Raw genomic sequence first — 20,225 nt, forward strand, 5'->3', positions numbered from 1 at the left:
CGTTAAATCAGTAAGTGGCTCGAAACAGCATATCCAGACACTACGGGATGATGATGGCATTGAAACAGAGGATGACACGCGTAAAGCTGAAATACTAAACACCTTTTTCCAAAGCTGTTTCACAGAGGAAGACCGCACTGCAGTTCCTTCTCTAAATCCTCGCACAAACGAAAAAATGGCTGACATCGAAATAAGTGTCCAAGGAATAGAAAAGCAACTGGAATCACTCAATAGAGGAAGTCCACTGGACCTGACGGGATACCAATTCGATTCTACACAGAGTACGCGAAAGAACTTGCCCCCCTTCTAACAGCCGTGTACCGCAAGTCTCTAGAGGAACGGAGGGTTCCAAATGATTGGAAAAGAGCACAGATAGTCCCAGTCTTCAAGAAGGGTCGTCGAGCAGATGCGCAAAACTATAGACCTATATCTCTTACGTCGATCTCTTGTAGAATTTTAGAACATGTTTTTTGCTCGCGTATCATGTCATTTCTGGAAACCCAGAATCTACTATGTAGGAATCAACATGGATTCCGGAAACAGCGATCGTGTGAGACCCAACTCGCCTTATTTGTTCATGAGACCCAGAAAATATTAGATACAGGCTCCCAGGTGGATGCTATTTTTCTTGACTTCCGGAAGGCGTTCGATACAGTTCCGCACTGTCGCCTGATAAGCAAAGTAAGAGCCTACGGAATATCAGACCAGCTGTGTGGCTGGATTGAAGAGTTTTTAGCAAACAGAACACAGCATGTTGTTATCAATGGAGAGACGTCTACAGACGTTAAAGTAACCTCTGGCGTGCCACAGGGGAGTGTTATGGGACCATTGCTTTTCACAATATATATAAATGACTTAGTAGATAGTGTCGGAAGTTCCATGCGGCTTTTTGCGGATGATGCTGTAGTATACAGAGAAGTTGCTGCATTAGAAAATTGTAGCGAAATACAGGAAGATCTGCAGCGGATAGGCACTTGGTGCAGTGAGTGGCAACTGACCCTTAACATAGACAAATGTAATGTATTGCGAATACATAGAAAGAAGGATCCTTTATTGTATGATTATATGATAGCGGAACAAACACTGGTAGCAGTTACTTCTGTAAAATATCTGGGAGTATGCGTACGGAACGATTTGAAGTGGAATGATCATATAAAACTAATTGTTGGTAAGGCGGGTACCAGGTTGAGATTCATTGGGAGAGTGCTTAGAAAATGTAGTCCATCAACAAAGGAGGTGGCTTACAAAACACTCGTTCGACCTATACTTGAGTATTGCTCATCAGTGTGGGATCCGTACCAGGTCGGGTTGACGGAGGAGATAGAGAAGATCCAAAGAAGAGCGGCGCGTTTCGTGACTGGGTTATTTGGTAACCTTGATAGCGTTACGGAGATGTTTAATAAACTCAAGTGGCAGACTCTGCAAGAGAGGCGCTCTGCATCGCGGTGTAGCTTGCTCGCCAGGTTTCGAGAGGGTGCGTTTCTGGATGAGGTATCGAATATATTGCTTCCCCCTACTTATACTTCCCGAGGAGATCACGAATGTAAAATTAGAGAGATTAGAGCGCGCACGGAGGCTTTCAGACAGTCGTTCTTCCCGCGAACCATACGCGACTGGAACAGGAAAGGGAGGTAATGACAGTGGCACGTAAAGTGCCCTCCGCCACACACCGTTAGGTGGCTTGCGGAGTATCAATGTAGATGTAGATGTAGATGCATATATTTGTGTCGTGGGTGCCCAGAACTGCTACAAGCTACTTGAGGTTTCCGCATGGAAGTCTGTTGGAACCCTTGCTGTTCATGTTGTGTATTAATAACGTTACAGACAGTATTAGTAGTAACCTCGCAGATGATGTAGTTGTCTGTAATGAAGTACTGCCTGAAAAAAATCGGCACAAATATTCAGTGAGATTTTGATAAGATTTCAAACTTAGGCAAACTTTTATAATTTTCTTCAAATGTTCAGAAAGGTAAAATTAACATAGTATCTTGTGAATGCAATACCAATAGGTGTAGCAGAATGAGATTTTCACTCTGCAGCGGAGTGTGCGCTGATATGAAACTTCCTGGCAGATTAAAACTGTGTGCCCGACCGAGACTCGAACTCGGGACCTTTGCCTTTAGCGGGCAAGTGCTCTACCATCTGAGCTACCGAAGCACGACTCACGCCCGGTACTCACAGCTTTACCGGGCGTGAGTCGTGCTTCGGTAGCTCAGATGGTAGAGCACTTGCTCGCGAAAGGCAAAGGTCCCGAGTTCGAGTCTCGGTCGGGCACACAGTTTTAATCTGCCAGGAAGTTTCAATAGGTGTAGCAGTTTGTAGGTATATAAATGGAACGATCCATACGCTCAGTCATGGGTAGAGCAGATGGCAGACTTTGGTACCTTGGTAAGACACAAGGAAAATGCAGTCACTCTACAATGGAAGTTACTTACAAAACACTCGTGCGACCTATTTTAAAATACTGCTCTCATTTTGGGGATTCATACAAAATAGGTTGAATAGGGGATATTACAAAGAAGGGCTCTAAAAATGGTCACAACTTCGTTTCTCTCACAGGAGATCATCATGGAAATGCTGAAAAAAACCTGAATTGGAAGATGGTTGAAGATACACCTGCGAAAACTTCGAGTTTTAAGAACTGGTATTAAGTGAAGAAATAGAGATTTTATTCAGCCCCTTTATAACGTTCCCATAGGGCCGTGAAGGAAACATTAATTACAGTGGGCACGGCAGTACATAACCAATTAATTCTTCATGTGCTCTATTCGCGACTGGAACGGAGAGTAAGTGGTGCAATGCTATGTACCCTTTGCCATGCACCTCACAGTGTATGTGGACGTAGATGCAACTGTCCACGCTTGCCGGACTCGAGAAAGTCTTTGTCATTGACGTATGACTACTGCACTCCAAATACGTTGGAACCCGTATAAATCTTGGTCTGCCTCTATTTTTACCAATCACACTTCCCAGCGTCAGTAAATCACATGTTCCTAGCGCCTTATTGAACAGTAAAGCATGTTGTCCTAATAAACCGTACGTAGTGTTCGTCAGACGTTCGAAATATAATCTGTACTTCCCTAATCCTTCCATAAGGTTACCATAAAATAGCTTCATCGCTAGGAGTCAACCAGTGAAGGGAATCAGAGAGTCTAACCACGTCACCAGACAGAAAACTAAGTTGCTGCTAGATATCGCGATGCCTGCAAAGGTTGAGGTAGCCCCAGGAAACGATCTGCCCTACCCTGTTTAGAGATCATTCAGTCCTCCCACAGCAAGACCAATGTACAGGTATCTGGCATCCTTCCATCTGTTGTGCGAGTATGGGATTAAACAAGATCAGGTAAATGGTGTTCGTCAGAAGTTCGAAATACCAAATACTCTCCCCCTAAACTTGAGTTCCATGACGTCACTATAAAACAGCTTCATCGCTAGACTCAGCAGATGGAACCTTGGGATCTAACCCTGTCACCAGATGGAATCGAGTAAGTTGCCGAGGGTATTCCTATGCCTGCAAATGAAGACCTAGCCCAGGAAACGATCTGCCCTACCCTGTCTGGAAATCACTCAGCCGCCTTAGAGGAGGCGTCCCCGTTGCACGACCAACATATAAAAATGAGGCATCCTTCCAATTGATGGAGACATGCCCTGCAAGGGCAAAACGACAAGAGATCTGGTACATAGTATTCGTTAGGCGTTCATAACATAAGATACACTCGCCATAAACCTGAATTCAGTAAAGTCACCATAAAATAGCTTCATCTCTAGACTCAGCTGATGAAGGTAATCTTGGGATCTAACCACATCACCAGATGGTGCTGGATATTCCTATGCCTGCAAGGGAACAGCTAGACTCAGGAAATTATCTGCTCTGAAAGTTTGGAGATGACTCAATCGTCTTAGGGTAAATGTCCCCTGATGCAAAAATGGGGTATCCTTCCAGCTGAGAGAGACGTGTCCCACAAGTGCAGAATAACACAAGACCTGGTACATAGTGTTCATCAGGCGTTGAGAATATGAGGTACACTCCCTGTAAAAAGGAGCTTCATTAGGTCACTATAAACGAGCCTCTCCGCTAGACTCAAACATCAGAAGGAACCACGCGGTCTAATCGCATCACCAATGGAGGGCCGGCCGGGGTGGCTGAGCGGTTCTAGGCGCTACAGCCTGGAACCGCGCGACCGCTAACGTCGCAGGTTCGAATCCTGCCTCAGGAATGGGTGTGTGTGATGTCCTTAGGTTAGTTAGGTTTAAGTAGTTCTAAGTTCTAGAGGACTGATGACCTCAGAAGTTAAGTCCCATATTCTCAGAGCCATTTGAACCAGATAGAGGAATAAACTGCAGCCTGATATACCTGTGCATGCAAAGGAAGCTCTAGCCCCAGAAAAAGATCTGCCCTACCCTGTTCGGAGATAACTCAATCATCTCAAGGTAGACGTCCCCCGCTGCAAAGCCAACATTCGGAAATGGGGCGTCCTTCCAGCTGACAGAGACGTTTCTACAGAACAATACAAGCTCTGTGCCACTTGTTCGTATGACCTCCATTGGAACCACCTTGCATATCACAGGACTTGTTTGAGGCAAATACAAGGCCATCAGAGTTGCTGCGCTCTGATAATGCTTAACGGACACTGAAATGAATGAGTGCCCACAAAACAGCCACAAGGTTATAGTTTGGAAAACAGTACAGACAGAGGACGAATGATGTGAGTGTTACAGAAGCATATCGTAACATGGCGGGCACCATGCATTAGCCCAGCTGATTCCAATTAATAACATTTCAGGTAGTCATCATTTTTGTTGGCTTCAGTCCTGAGACTGGTTTGATGCAATTCTCCATGCTACTCTATCCTGTGCAAGATTCTTCATCTCCCAGTACCTACTGCAGCCTACATCCTTCTGAATCTGCTTAGTGTATTCATCTCTTGGTCGCCCTCTACGATTTTTACCCTCCATGCTGTCCTCCAGTACTAAATTGGTGACCCCTTGATGCAACAGAATATGTCCTACCAACCGATTCCTTCTAGTCAAGTTGTGCCACAAACTCATCTTCTCCCCAGTTCTATTCAATACCTCCTCATTAGTTATGTGATCTACACATCTAATTTTCAGCATTCTTCTGTAGCACCTCATTTCGAAAGCTTCTCTTCTTGTCTAAACTATTTATCGTCCATGTTTCACTTCCATACATGGCAACACTCCATACAAGTACTTTCAGAAACGGCTTCCTGACACTTAAATCAATACTCGATGTTAACAAATATCTCTTCATCAGAAACGCTTTCCTTGCCATTGCCAGTCTATATTTTATATCCTCTCTACTTCGACCATCATCAGTTATTTTGCTCCCCAAATAGCAAAACTCCTTTACTACTTTAAGTGTCTCATTTCCTAATCTAATTCCCTCAGCATCACCCGACTTAATTCGACTACACTCCATTATCCTCGTTTTGCTTTTGTTGATGTTCATCTTATACCCTCCTTTCAAGACACTGTCCATTCCGTTCAACTGCTCTTTCAAGTCCTTTGCTATCTCTGACAAAATCACAATGTCATCGGCGAACCTCAAAGTTTTTATTTCTTCTCCATGGATTTTAATACCTACTCCGAACTTTTCTTTTGTTTCCTTTACTGCTTGCTCAATTTAAGGCGTTCACTATGCTGTTTGTAGTAGCTTACCCGCACTTCTATTTTTTTATTCATTATTAAACCGACTCCTGCGTTACCCCTATTTGATTTTGTATTTATAACTCTGTATTCACCTGACCAAAAGTCTTGTTCCTCCTTCCACCGAACTTCACTAATTCACACTATATCGAACTTTAACCTATCCATTTCCCTTTTTAAATTTTCTAACCTACGTGCCCGATTAAGGGATCTGACATTCCACACTCCAACCCGTAGAACGCCAGTTTTCTTTCTCCTGATAACGACATCCTCTTGAGTAGTCCCCGCCCAGAGATCCTAATGGTGGACTATTTTACCTCCGGAATATTTTATCCAAGAGGACGCCATCTTCATTTAATCATACACTAAAGCTGCATCCCCTCGGGAAAAACTATCATGTGTAAGTAGGCTGTTTATGTTTTCTTTATGTAAGTACGCTGTTTAGGTTCTTATATTGGTAACGCCGCCGCCACGTAGCGCTCTCTGTAGGAAAATGAAAATCACTGGCTGTGCTGTGTGCAGTCTGTGGCTAGTTTGCATTGTTGTCTGCCATTGTAGTGTTGGGCAGCGGCAGCTGGGTGTGAACAGCACGTAGCGTTGCGCAGTTGGAGGTGAGCCGCCAGCAGTGGTGGATGTGGGGAGAGAGATGGCGGAGATTTGTAATTTGTCATGAACTGCTATATTTATATATGATGATATCAAGGTAAATACATTGTTTGTTCTCTACTAATATCTTTCGTTTGCTAACTATCCCTATCAGTAGTTAGTGCCTTCCATAGTTTGAATCTTTTATTTAGCTGGCAGTAGTGGCGCTCGCTGTATTGCAGTAGCTTGAGCAGCGAAGATTTTTGTGAGGTAAGTGATTTGTGAAAGGTATAGTTTAATGTTAGTCAGGGCCATTCTTTTTTAGGGAGTTTTGAAAGTCAGATTGCGTTGCGCTAACAAAATATTGTGTGTCAGGTTAAGCACAGTCATGTATAATTGTTCAAAGGGGACGTTTCACATGTACTGGCCAAAAATTTGTTTCGTGCAAACGTCCAGTGAATTTCCTTTCTTGATATCAGTGCATCGGTTCCAGTCCCGTTACAAATCTAGCAGTACGCGTCGGAATTGCTTCAATGTCTTCCTCTAACCCGACCACGTATGGATCCCAAACAGAACTCAAGAATAGGTTGCACCAGCGTCTTATACCTAGTCTCCTTTACAGATGAACCACGCTTTCCTAAAATTCTTCCAATTAACCGAAGTTGGCCATTCGCCTTCCCTACTGCAATTTTTACGTGGTCGTTCAATTTCATAAACGACGTGACTACGCCAAGCAGCATACTACTACTGCTGTATTCGAACACGACAGGAACTTGCCCCCCTTCTTGAAGCGGTGTACCGTAGGTCTCTAGAAGAGCGTAGCGTTCGAAAGGATTGGAAAACGGCACAGGTCATCCCCGCTTTCAAGAAGGGACGTCGAACAGATGTGCAGAACTATAGACCTATATCTCTAACGTCGATCAGTTGTAGAATTTTGGAACACGTATTATGTTCGAGTATAATGACTTTTCTGGAGACTAGAAATCTATTCTGTAGGAATCAGCATGGGTTTCGAAAAAGACGGTCGTGTGAAACCCAGCTCGCACTATTCGTCCACGAGACTCAGAGGGCCATAGACACGGGTTTACAGGTAGATGCCGTGTTTCTTGACTTCCGCAAGGCGTTCGATACAGTTTCCTGCAGTCGTTTAATGAACAAAGTAAGAGCATATGGACTATCATTCCAATTGTGTGATTGGATTGAGGAGTTCCTAGATAACAGAACGCAGCATGTCATTCTCAATGGAGAGAAGTCTTCCGAACTAAGAGTAGTTTCAGGTGTGCCGCAGGGGAGTGTCATAGGACCGTTGCTATTCACAATATACATAAATGACCTGGTGGATGGCATCGAAAGTTCACTGAGGCTTTTTGCAGATGATGCTGTGGTGTATCGAGAGGTTGTAACAATGGAAAATTGTACTGAAATGCAGGAGAATCTGCAGCGAATTGACGCATGGTGCAGGAATGGCAATTCAATCTCAATGTAGACAAGTGTAATGTGCTGCGAATACATAGAAAGATAGAGCCCTTATCATTTAGCTACAAAATAGCAGGTCAGCAACTGGAAGCAGTTAATTCCATAAATTATCTGGGAGTACGCATTAGGAGTGATTTAAAATGGAATGATCATATAAAGTTGATCGTCGGTAAAGCATATGGCAGACTGAGATTCATTGGAAGAATCCTAAGCAAATGCAATCCGAAAACAAAGGAAGTAGGTTACAGTACGCTTCTTCGCCCATTGCTTGAATACTGCTCAGCAGTGTGGGATCCGTACCAGATAGGGTTGACAGAAGACATAGAGAAGATCCAACAGAGAGCAGCGCGCTTCGTTACAGGATCATTTAGTAATTGCGAAAGCGTTACGGAGATGATAAACTCCAGTGGAAGACTCTGCAGGAGAGACGCTCAGTAGCTCGGTACGGGCTTTTATTAAAGTTTCGAGAACATACCTTCACCGAGGATTCAAGCAGTATATTGCTCCCTCCTACGCATATCTAACGAAGAGACCATGAAGATAAAATCAGAGAGATTAGAGCCCACACAGAAGCATATCGACAATCCTTCTTTCCACGAACAATACGAGACTGGAATAGAAGAGGGAACCGGTAGAGGTACTCAGGGTACCCTCCGCCACACAACGTCAGGTGGTTTGCGGAGTATGGATGTAGATGTTGATTTTTCTTACTCATCTGCATTAACTTAAATTCTTCTATATTTAGTCCATGCTTATTTCTGTAGAGATTTTCCTTCTCAAGAACGGTCATATTGAGTGTGTATGGAACGTGTCCCTTAATTGTACTACGTATAGGTGTCTGTGGTATTTTGCCAATGGTTTCACATATGCAAATGTCCTGTGGCTGTCACCACTCACCATCAAGGCGGCCACTAGCAGCACCACGGACAGGCTGGTCTTGACAACTCCCAGCGCCACGAACGAAATCGCGATCATCTTAGCTTCTGTTGAAAGAAAGAAACGGAAAGCTCGTTAGTTGAAATGGCTGTATGTCTTCATACATCGTATCCTCCTTTTTATTAAGCAACCATAAATAATTGCTGGTTGAGGGTAAGACGTAGCCTACAGCAAAGTCTTTAGGCTACATCATTCATACCAGCAACGTTAATCATACGGGAAAAATTTCATCGTACACTGATTGGCCAGAACATTATGAGCACCTACGTAATGGGCTGTATGTCAACCTTTGGCACGGGTGAAAGCGGAGATGTGTCGTGGCATGGAAGCAGTGAGGCCTTGGTTGGTCGCTGGAGAGAATTGGATTGGATTGTTTGGGGGAGGAGACCAGACAGCGAGGTCATCGGTCTCATCGGATTAAGGAAGACCGTGCCCTTTCAAGGGAACCATTCCGGCATTTGCCTGGAGTGATTTAGGGAAATCACGGAAAACCTAAATCAGGATGGTCGGACGCGGGATTGAACCGTCGTCCTCCCGAATGCGAGTCCAGTGTGCAAGCCACTGCGGGAGAGAATTGGCACCATATCTGCACACACAGAAGTTACCTGATTCCCACAAATTCCGGGGATGGGGCGATGAGCTCTGATGCCACATCCAATCGCATCCCAGATGTGTTCAATCGGGTTCACATCTGCAAAGTTGGAGGGCCTCCAAATAAATTGCAACTCGCCACAGTATTCCTCGAACCACACTCTCGGCCTTGTGACAAGGCGCATTATCTTGTTGAAAAATGCCACAAAAAATGGTTCAAATGGCTCTAAGCAGAGTGGGACTTCACATGTGAAGTCATCAGTCCCCTACACTTAGAACTACGTACACCTAACTAACCTAGGGACATCACACACATCTATGCCCGAGGCAGGATTCGGATCTGCGACCGTAGCAGCCGCGTGGTTCCGAAGCGCCTAGAACCGCGGCTGACGAAAAATGCCACAGCCATCCGGAAACATGATCGTCATGAAGGAGTGTACGTGGTCTGCAAGTACTGTACGATACTCCTCGTACGTCATGATGTCATCTATGCACGAGCTCCACTGGAGCTATGGGTGCCTACATGAATGTTCCCCAGAACATAATGGAGCCGCCACCAGCTTGTCTCCATCCCGTTGTACAAGTGTCAACGAGCTGTTCCCCCAGAAGACGACGGATACGCGCCATCCTATCGTCATGATGAAGAAGGTATCGGGATTGATCAGACATTGCAATGCTCTGCCACTGCGCCAACGTTCATTGCCGATGGTCATGTGCCCATTTCAGTCGTAGTTGGCGATGTCGTGGTGTTAACATTGGAACATGCACAGATCGCAGCTGTGGAGGCCCATCGACAGGAGTGTTGGGCGCACTGTGAGTTAAGACACATTTGTGCTCTGCCCAGCATTGAAGTCTGATGTTAGTACCGCCACTGTTCGCTGCCTGTCATGTCTTACCAGTCTTCCCAACCTACGACATCCGACATCTGTAATGAAGGGTGCACGCCCAACCCAACGATGTGTGGACGTGGTTCCACTTGGTGTTGCCTCGTGTTGAAGGCACTCACCACAGCACTCCTCGAACACCCGATAAGTCGTGCGGTCTCTGAAATGGTCATGCCTAGCCTCCAGGCCGTCGCACGCTTCCCACTTTCTACACACAGACAGCACATTTACTGATACCACATGGACTGTGCGTGTGTCTGACTAGCTGTCATTCCTCGCCAGGTGAAGCTGCTATCGCCTGGATGGGGATTACATCGATAGTAGATCGGCCTGTTTTCGCTGCCTGTTCTGATTTACCAGTGTTCCCAGCCTACGACATCCGACATCTGTAATGAAGGGTGCCCGTCCAATCCAACGATGTGTGGACGTGGTTCCACTTGGTGTTGCCTCGTGTTGAAGACACTCACCATGGCACTCCTCGAATACCCGATAAGTCGTGCGGTTTCCAAAATGGTCGTGCCTAGCCTCCAAAAATGGTTCAAATGGCTCTGAGCACTATGGGACTTAACATCTGAGGTCATAAATCCCCTAGAACTTAGAACTACTTAAACCTAACTAACCTAAGGACATCACACACATCCATGCCCGAGGCAGGATTCGAACTTGCGACTGTAGCGGTCGCGCGGTTCCAGACTGAACCGAGCCTCCAGGTCATCACAATCTGCCCTCGGTCAAACTCAGATAGGTCACGCTCTTTCCACTCTCTGCACACAGACAGCACTGATGCCTCACGGGCCGTGCGTGTGTCTGACTTACTGCCATTCCTCGCCAGGTGAAGCTGCTGTCGCCTGGATGGAGACTACAGCGATAGTAGAACGGTGGTCATAATGTTCTGGTTGATCAGTGTATGTAGCCACACGAAAAGTAGGTAACGGACCGTACAGATCCCGAGAAGCTGCGATGGCCTCCCTCTCGGACGCGGACAGTCGCTCCAGGCGCCTGCTCAGCAGCCGGAAGATCTTGAAGTCGATGGGGCTGGCTCGGTACTGCAGCCCGGTCTCTCCAGGCTGGACCGCGGTCTGCGCCACCGCCGCCCAAGACAGCCACAGGCGGCCCGCTGCGATCACCAGCACCCCCACCACCTGCGGACGCGACGCACCCATTCTCAGCTGTGTGGCTAAACACGAGGGTCACTCCAAAAGAAACGCACACTATTTTTTAAAAATTCATCTTTTATTCTACATGTTTGAAAGTTTTACAGTGTGTAGATACATCCTTTAGGAACAATATTTTTCATTTCTCCACATAATTTCCATCCCTCTCAAGTGCCTTACGCCATCTCGGAACCAGCGCCTATATACCCTCACGGTAAAATTCTGGACCAACCTGTTGGAGCCACTGTTTGGCAGTCTTTGCCCTGTCCTCCTCGCTCCCTCTCTCTCCCCCCCCCCCCCCCCCCACCCCTGGTTAGTTCCTCGGCCACGAATTCGGATGGATCTCCGCCGAGGTCCGAAAGATTCCATCCCACCGATGGTGTTCCGTTCCTTTTTCCGCCGAATTTTATAGGAGTTTCGGTAGGCTGTTGTTCTTTACACTGATGGCTCTAAATCTGCTGATCATGTGGGATATGCCTTCACGTCCTCTGTTGGAACGGAAAATCATCTGCTGTCACCTACATGTGGGGTGTTTACTGCGCAATTGATGGCAATTTCCCAGGCCCTTACCTTTATTAAACAGTACAGACTCACCAGCATTTTACCTTTGATGTTGGCTGACGATTCCCGGATGGTCGACCTGGTTCTCGGTTTCCTCCGGGAAAGTGGTTTTTACTCTCAGTTTTAAGGTTTTTAATATCTCTCTGGTGTTGGGGCAGGGCGGTGAGTGTTGGGTTATCTCCCACTGAAAGCCGTGTTTAGAGATTCCCGACTCCCCTCCCTGGCCGAGATCCTCTTTTCTTCCCCTTTTACTCTATCATTTTTTAGGATTGGTTAGTCTCCTTTTCCCATATGCAGTTCCACATTTTAGCGGTTGCACCTTTTTTTAAGTCGCAGGTGGTCTTGCCTCTGCTGCTTTAGAGGTGGGATATTTCCTGCCTCTAGCATAGCGTTGGGCTCGTTCTCTTGCTGACTTACCTCATTTTGTTTTTACCATTGACAACATGACTGCCTTTTTACATTTTTTAGCCTTTTCCCCTTTTATCGTTCTGACTTTTCTGAGATGTCACGCTATCGGAATCGACCACATTTGAAACAAGGGACTGATGACCTTGCTGTTTGGTCCCTTCAACCCCAACCAACCAACCGACCGACCAACTGTTTGGCAGCGTGCACATGGGAATCATCATCTTCTAACCTTGATCCACGAAGAGAGTCTTTCAGATGATAGTCACATGGAGCCAGGTCAGGATTGTAATGCGGGTGTTTCAGTGTTGTCAATTCGAGTTCGCTTCCATGGTTTTTTGACTGACATGTGGCCGTGCATTGTCGTGCAACAGCAAAACATCCTGCTTTTGCCGATGTGGTCGAACACGACTCAGTTGAGCTTGAAGTTTCTTCAGTGTCGTCACATACGCATCGGAACTTACGGTGGTTCCACTTGGCATGATGTCAACATGAAAGAGTCCTCCGGAATCGAAAAAACCGTAGCTATAACTTTTCCAGCAGAAGATGTGGTTTTGAATTTTTTTTCTTTGGTGAATTTGCATGATGCCACTCCATTGATTGCCTCTTCGTCTCTGGTGAAAAATGATGGAGCCATGTTTCATTACCTGTCACAATTTTTCCAAGAAATTCATCTCCACCATTCTCGTACTGTTCCAAAAGTTCGCTACATACCGTTTTTCTTGCTTCGATGTGAGCCACTGTCAACATCCTGGGAACCCACCTGGCACAAACCTTTTTTAACGCTTTCAGTATTCTGCAAACACTTCCTTCCCCTATCCCAACATAGCGTGACAATTCGTTCACTGTGATGCGTCTGTCAGCAGTCACCAATTCGTTAACTCTCTGCACATTGTCTGGAGTGTGTGCAGTACGAGGCCTGCCGCTGCGAGGACAATCCTCAATATTGCCGTGCCCGCTTTCATCACGTAGCCTGCTTGCCCACCGACTAACTGTACTGCGATCGACAGCAGCATCTCCGTGCACCTTTTACAACCTCATGTGGATGTTTCCCACCGTCTCGTTTTCACAGCACAGGAATTCTATGACAGCACGTTGCTTCTGACGAACGTCAAGTGTAGTGGCCATTTTGAAGACATGGTGTGACGGCGCCACTCACGGGAACAGTTCGAACTAATTTGAAAACAAGCGGGAAGGATGTATCTACACACTATAAAACTTTCACACATGCAGAATGAAAACTGTATTTTTACAAACATAGTGTTTTCGGTTCGCAGGATTTTTTTCCTCAAGATTTTAATACACCATGTCCGACTCTTTCGACTACAAAACCCTATTTTTCGGCATAATCACCGTTCAGTGCAATTATATTATGGGACCTTAATGGCAGGGCAAATATGCTCACATGGTACGAGTCCAATGGTCGACTTCACAGTCAATGTCTTGCTGCATCAGTAACCTCCCCATCATGCATGTAGTGCTTCTTATGGAATGCACACTTCATTGGGTCAAGGAGATGAAAGATCTTCATGGTCTTCTGTGAAGCAGCGAGGAACCAAGTTGTCACACACCTCTGAGTACCCCAACAGGAGGACGAGATTGGTGGGACTACCAACAGACGTCCAATTGGGCAGCGAGGTGTTTCATTGTGATCCGTCGAACACCTCGATTAAGATTGCCCGCACAATCCAACACTGCAAAAGTCAGAGAGAGTGTCCGCACGCTCCAACACTACAAGAGCCTCAGCTATGTATGGTTGGCCGACACGCGACTTCGTTACAGTGATGACAGATGCCTAGCCAAGGACTGACCGTGTTTTTGTTCAATGCCAGATCTCAGTGGACATTCTGCAAGCGCCTAAGAATATCTGTGATGCTCTGGTTTTGCGTCGAAAGAAACTCAGTGACAGCTCTGAGCTTGGAAGCACCACCGTTACAGACGACATTTTGAAGCCTAGATATGGCGCCGCCACATATCGGAACTTTATGAAACTATAAGGGACGAATGATGGTCACGAAGTAGATGAAGTTAAGGAATTCTACTACCTACGCTGGTAAGGAAACGTATCATGAAAGGTTTCGTTTGGAGTGTGGCCCTATAAGGATGTGAAACTGGAAGAGAAGAGAGAAGACGGCTAGAGGCGCTGGAGATGTGGTGCTATAGAAGGATGATGTAGATCAGCTGGAGAGACAAAGTAACAAATGAAGAGGTGCTTAGAAGAGTACAGGAAAACAGACCTCTGTGGAGGCACATCCAAACAAGAAGAGAGAAACTTGTAGGACACATTCTACGACGCAACAACATCATTAGAACAATAGCAGAAGGAGCTATTGATGGAAGGAATCGGCGGGGCAACCAAAGATATCATACATGCAACAGATCATGAATGACGTTAGATGTAACACTAACGTGGAAATGAAGAGGAAGACAGACAGAAGAGAGGAATGGCGCTCTGCTGCAAACCAACCTTAGGGTTGAACACTAAAAGAAAATAGCAGAAGGCAGCAAAATAGCCAATGACAAACACAGTCCAAGGAGGACATCAAAAGCAGACTAGCACAGGGGGCATTCCTGGCCAAGAGAAGTCTACTTGTATCAAACACAGGCCTTAATGTGAGGAAGAAATTTCTGAAAATGTACGTTTGGAGCACAGCATTGTATGGTAGTGAAACACGGACTATGGGAAAACCTGAGTAGAAGAGAATCGAAGCATTTAAGGTGTGGTTCTATAGAGGAACGTTGAAAATTAGGAGTACTGGTAAGGTAAGGAATGAGATGGTTCTGTGCAGAATTGGAGAATAAAGGAATATGTGGAAAACAGTGACAGAGAGAAGGAACAGGATGACAGGACATCGGTTAAGATATAAGTGAATGACTTCCGTGGTACTACGGGGAGCTGTAGAGTGGAAAAACTGTAGAGGAAGACAGAGTTTGGAATACATCCAGCAAATAATTGAGAACGTGGGTTGCAAGTGCTACTCTGAGATGAACAGGTTGGCACAGGAGAGGAATTCGTGTCTGACCGTATAAAACTAGGCAGAAGACTGATGACAAAAAAATAGAATAAAAAGTGGGGGCGGGGCTGAAGCGGGAGTATTCCACGACGTCCCACAGCAAATTCCCCATTTTTTTCATCCGAAAGTGGCCAAGAAGAAAATGTGTTGCATTACTTACTAAGCGGCCCTTTTAGATACAGGCTACGAGTCTCAAAGCGACTGGAGGTAACCGCACAAGAGTAAATGTACGGATGTTTTAAATAACAGACCAGTGCCGGTCTAATGCAGGATCCTTGATCATATTCCAAGCTTCAATATAGTCCCTACCCTAAAAAGAGAGCAATTTCTATCAGAGGTGAATCAGCATGGATTTAAAAAGCAACGCTCGTGTAAAAGCCACCTCACCCTTTTCGCGCACAATATGCTGTGAACCATGGATGCATGGCAACAGGCAGGTTCTAAGCCCACTGGACAAAATTAGTCATCTCATCCCCTCCCCCTCCCCCCACCTTGCCTCAAACAGCTCACTGGACACTTTGGACGTCTATGCAACTTGTAAAAGGTGATGATGTGATCCTTGTAATGAGTTTAAGGTACTGGAGTTGATTTCAATCGGTAACCATCTCTTCATTTTACATCACGGTAGCGATCAGTTCGATTTGTCAGTTTTGTTTGAAAAGTTCTGGCAAATTATTACAGAGTTTCTTTTGGAGTATGAATGCATTAATGACCCTGTCAGTCCATAAAGGCATCTGTCAGCAAATTCATTGCCTTGCCTAGTTACAATATACAATAAGAACGTTTCAGAATAATTATTTTACTTTACAAAACAATTTTCTTATCATATTTCTATAACAAGTGAACAAAATCATAAAAGCAACACTTATTATTTTTTTGCAAAATCGTATTTATCCGCCATGTTTCAAGTAAGCAGAAACGACTCTATATGGAAGTTTGGGTCTAGCGTTAATCGATGCACGGATATCCAAAACGGTTAAGGCGACCGCTCGCGTAAAGTGTGATATCCGGGTTCGAGTCCCGGCCCTGAAAAAATTTTCGTTGTCGTCATTCGCTTACACAGTTGATGTTTGTTCTTGAAATTGCAAATACATTTCATGTACAGCTTGCAATTAAAGTGCAGCTACTTACGGAGGTCCAGTAAGGGCTGTAGTTCTGTGGCAGCCAACCTAGGTAGATACGCTAATGGTTAACGCCGAACCGATTTGCGCTGGAAAAAAGTTAGTTCCAATTTTGGTCACCAGGTGCAAATCTGCCGCTATACAGCATCTCGGCGACGTCTCCGATGTTCATATTGAGCAAAATGTGTAAGAAGAATTTAATAACAAAATGGATATTATGCCTTCTCACTTGCTTGACCTCTGCTGCCCACGGACTGTTCCTAATCTATTACATATGGTAAAATTTCTACACATTTTTCTTGCTTTCATAGCGCCAGATTTGCACCTGGTGACCAGAATTGCAACAAACTTTTTTTTGAAACTTCCTGGTAGATTAAAACTGTGTGCCGGACCGGGACTCGAACTCGGGACCTTTGCCTTTCGCGGGCAAGTGCTCTACCAACTGAGCTACCCAAGCACGACACACGCCCCGTCCTCAGAGCTTTACTTCTGTTAGTACCTCGTCTCCTACCTTCCAAATTTAACAGAAGCTCACCTGCGAACCCTGCAGAACTAGCACTCCTGAAAGAAAGGATACTGCGGAGACATGGCTTAGCCACAGCTTGGGGGATGTTTCCAGAATGAGATTTTCACTCTGCAGCGGCGTGTTGCGCTGATGTGAAACTTCCTGGCAGTTGGTAGAGCACTTGCCCGCGAAAGGCAAAGGTCCCGAGTTGGAGTCTCGATCCGGCACACAGTTTTAATACGCCAGGAAGTTTCATATCAGCGCACACTGCGCTGCAGAGTGAAAATCGCATTCTGGAAACTTTTTTTCCAGCGTAAATCGGTTCCGCTTTAGCGCATTAGAATATCTGCGAAGTTTCACTACTGTGCCGTAGTTGTGTCCGGCTCTTCGAAAAGCGCGCCAGGCGGAGTGCCTTCCCTACGCGTCTAGTGTTTGCGGTGGCGCTTTCGGTTTGGCGCGCTGTTTGGATCGCTACCGCCCTCTGGCGGGAGGTGGAGCAAGTGTACGGCCGCGTGATGATCGAGGAGTAGGTACTGGGCGGTGACCGGGAGAGGCAGTGGCGCGAGCGGGGCCCTCTGTTGGGGGGCGTCAACTGCTCGCCACGTGCTTTGGCCGACCTCTTGGCTGTCAGGGGCTGAGTCTGCCTTACCCGCATGTACGTGGCTTATGAAGCTTAGAAGCCGTGGTGCAGGAGATCAGCGCGTGGGACCGTATGTCTTCTTATCGGCCCTTGAAACCACTGGCAGCGTTTGGCTCTGACGAGCATTTGGAAGTGCGACGTGTTCCCGGCGCTGGGGTGGAGCTGAGGAGTTGAGTACTGTTTTTATGTAACAGAGTTTATACACTCCTGGAAATGGAAAAAAGAACACATTGACACCGGTGTGTCAGACCCACCATCCTTGCTCCGGACGCCGCGAGAGGGCTGTACAAGCAATGATCACACGCACGGCACAGCGGACACATCAGGAACCGCGGTGTTGGCCGTCGAATGGCGCTAGCTGCGCAGCATTTGTGCACCGCCGCCGTCAGTGTCAGCCGGTTTGCCGTGGCATACGGAGCTCCATCGCAGTCTTTAACACTGGTAGCATGCCGCGACAGCGTGGACGTGAACCGTATGTGCAGTTGACGGACTTTGAGCGAGGGCCTATAGTGGGCATGCGGGAGGCCGGGTGGACGTACCGCCGAATTGCTCAACACGTGGGGCGTGAGGTCTCCACAGTACATCGATGTTGTTGCCAGTGGTCGGCGGAAGGTGCACGTGCCCGTCGACCTGGGACCGGACCGCAGCGACGCACGGATGCACGCCAAGACCGTAGGATCCTACGCAGTGCCGTAGGGGACCGCACCGCCACTTCCCAGCAAATTAGGGACACTGTTGCTCCTGGGGTATCGGCGAGGACCATTCGCAACCGTCTCCATGAAGCTGGGCTACGGTCCCGCACACCGTTAGGCCGTCTTCCGCTCACGCCCCAACATCGTGCAGCCCGCCTCCAGTGGTGTCGTGACAGGCGTGAATGGAGGGACGAATGGAGACGTGTCGTCTTCAGCGATGAGGGTCGCTTCTGCCTTGGTGCCAATGATGGTCGTAAGCGTGTTTGGCGCCGTGCAGGTGAGCGCCACAATCAGGACTGCATACGACCGAGGCACACAGGGCCAACACCCGGCATCATGGTGTGGGGAGCGATCTCCTACACTGGCCGTACACCACTGGTGATCGTCGAGGGGACACTGAATAGTGCACGGTACATCCAAACCGTCATCGAACCCATCGTTCTACCATTCCTAGACCGGCAAGGGAACTTGCTGTTCCGACAGGACAATGCACGTCCGCATGTATCCCGTGCCACCCAACGTGCTCTAGAAGGTGTAAGTCAACTACCCTGGCCAGCAAGATCTCCGGATCTGTCCCCCATTGAGCATGTTTGGGACTGGATGAAGCGTCGTCTCACGCGGTCTGCACGTCCAGCACGAACGCTGGTCCAACTGAGGCGCCAGGTGGAAATGGCATGGCAAGCCGTTCCACAGGACTACATCTAGCATTTCTACGATCGTCTCCATGGGAGAATAGCAGCCTGCATTGCTGCGAAAGGTGGATATACACTGTACTAGTGCCGACATTGTGCATGCTCTGTTGCCTGTGTCTATGTGCCTGTGGTTCTGTCAGTGTGATCATGTGATGTATCTGACCCCAGGAATGTGTCAATAAAGTTTCCCCTTCCTGGGACAATGAATTCACGGTGTTCTTATTTCAATTTCCAGGAGTGTATATATGAGGTTTTCAAGTTCCAGGGAAGTGTATGGGTTTCTTCACCAGTGGTTTTGTCGGGGTCGTCCCACCACAGTTTTCGTTTGTATGACCGCGGGAATGTGGTAATTGGTTCTTGGTCGGGCCGTTTCCATTCACACCTCGATTGGGTGATTTAGGGTCGGTGTCGCGGGTTTCTGTCGTTCGGAGTCTGTGCAGGGACAGCCTTTGCTACATCTTCTGGTTTTGGGTAACTCGGGGAGATGGCGGCTCGTAATGCAAGTTTTGGGGCTGATCTGCTGTGGCCCTGTAGACCACCAATAACTATTCCGACTATTGTGATCTCGGCCCCTTTAGACGTGTCACTCCCTCACCGAGCTAAGGGAAACTTTTTTGGGGAACTGTCTTTAATGTGAAGGTTTGTGTGCTGGTTAATTACATTTACCTTGTAACAAATATGAGTTACGTAACTGGCGAGAGACAACTATGTTTGCTTAGTACAAGATAGTTACCTAAAGTTTTTTGGAAATTGTTCACTTCTTGATATAATAAGTTTAAAACCTGCTTATTGTTAACGTCACACCTTGCAATTAAAATCTCATTATTGGCAAGTTTTTAATGTCATACCTGATAATCTCCTTTTCATAATGAAAATTGTCAAGCTATTTGAAATTGTTTTGAAATTATTTATTTAAAGAAATGCCAGACTTAAAATTTATTACTCAGAAAGCCTTTTAAAATAAAAGATAACCTTATCAATGTGTGTTTTTTCACAAGCACCTCCTGGCCCCTACTTCCACGATAACATTTTTGGAACAACATGTGTACTTAAGTTGTTGTTTGTGAATCGCCCTAATTGACGTTTCAACTACCATACGATAATTACAGCCCACACTGGACCTCCCTGAGTAGCTACATTTCAATTTCTACCACCCAGTCGCCGATACTTGTTCTATATCTTCATCATGACATACGCACATTCCTGGTTTCACAAACATATAGGCACTCTTTCACGTATCATCCAATGTTAATTCCATGCAAAATTGTGGTTCAAATGGCTCTAAGGGCTATGGAACTTAAC

The 20,225-nt window shown here is 46.5% G+C and overlaps 1 protein-coding gene across 1 annotated transcript in view; it reads right to left on the reverse strand.

The window, feature by feature from the left end:
• The window catches only part of LOC124717060, a 50,702-nt gene that overhangs the window by 13,023 nt on the left and 17,454 nt on the right, over window positions 1–20,225 (reverse strand). Inside the window, exons 3-4 of the mRNA XM_047243743.1 lie at window positions 11,077–11,281; window positions 8,626–8,711 (exon numbers count right to left, since the gene is read on the reverse strand). Coding sequence (XP_047099699.1) covers window positions 8,626–8,711; window positions 11,077–11,281 — 291 coding nt within the window. The remainder of the gene's footprint in view (window positions 1–8,625; window positions 8,712–11,076; window positions 11,282–20,225) is intronic.

The sequence above is a fragment of the Schistocerca piceifrons genome, chromosome 9 (genome assembly GCF_021461385.2).
Source record: "Schistocerca piceifrons isolate TAMUIC-IGC-003096 chromosome 9, iqSchPice1.1, whole genome shotgun sequence".
NCBI lineage: Eukaryota > Metazoa > Arthropoda > Insecta > Orthoptera > Acrididae > Schistocerca > Schistocerca piceifrons.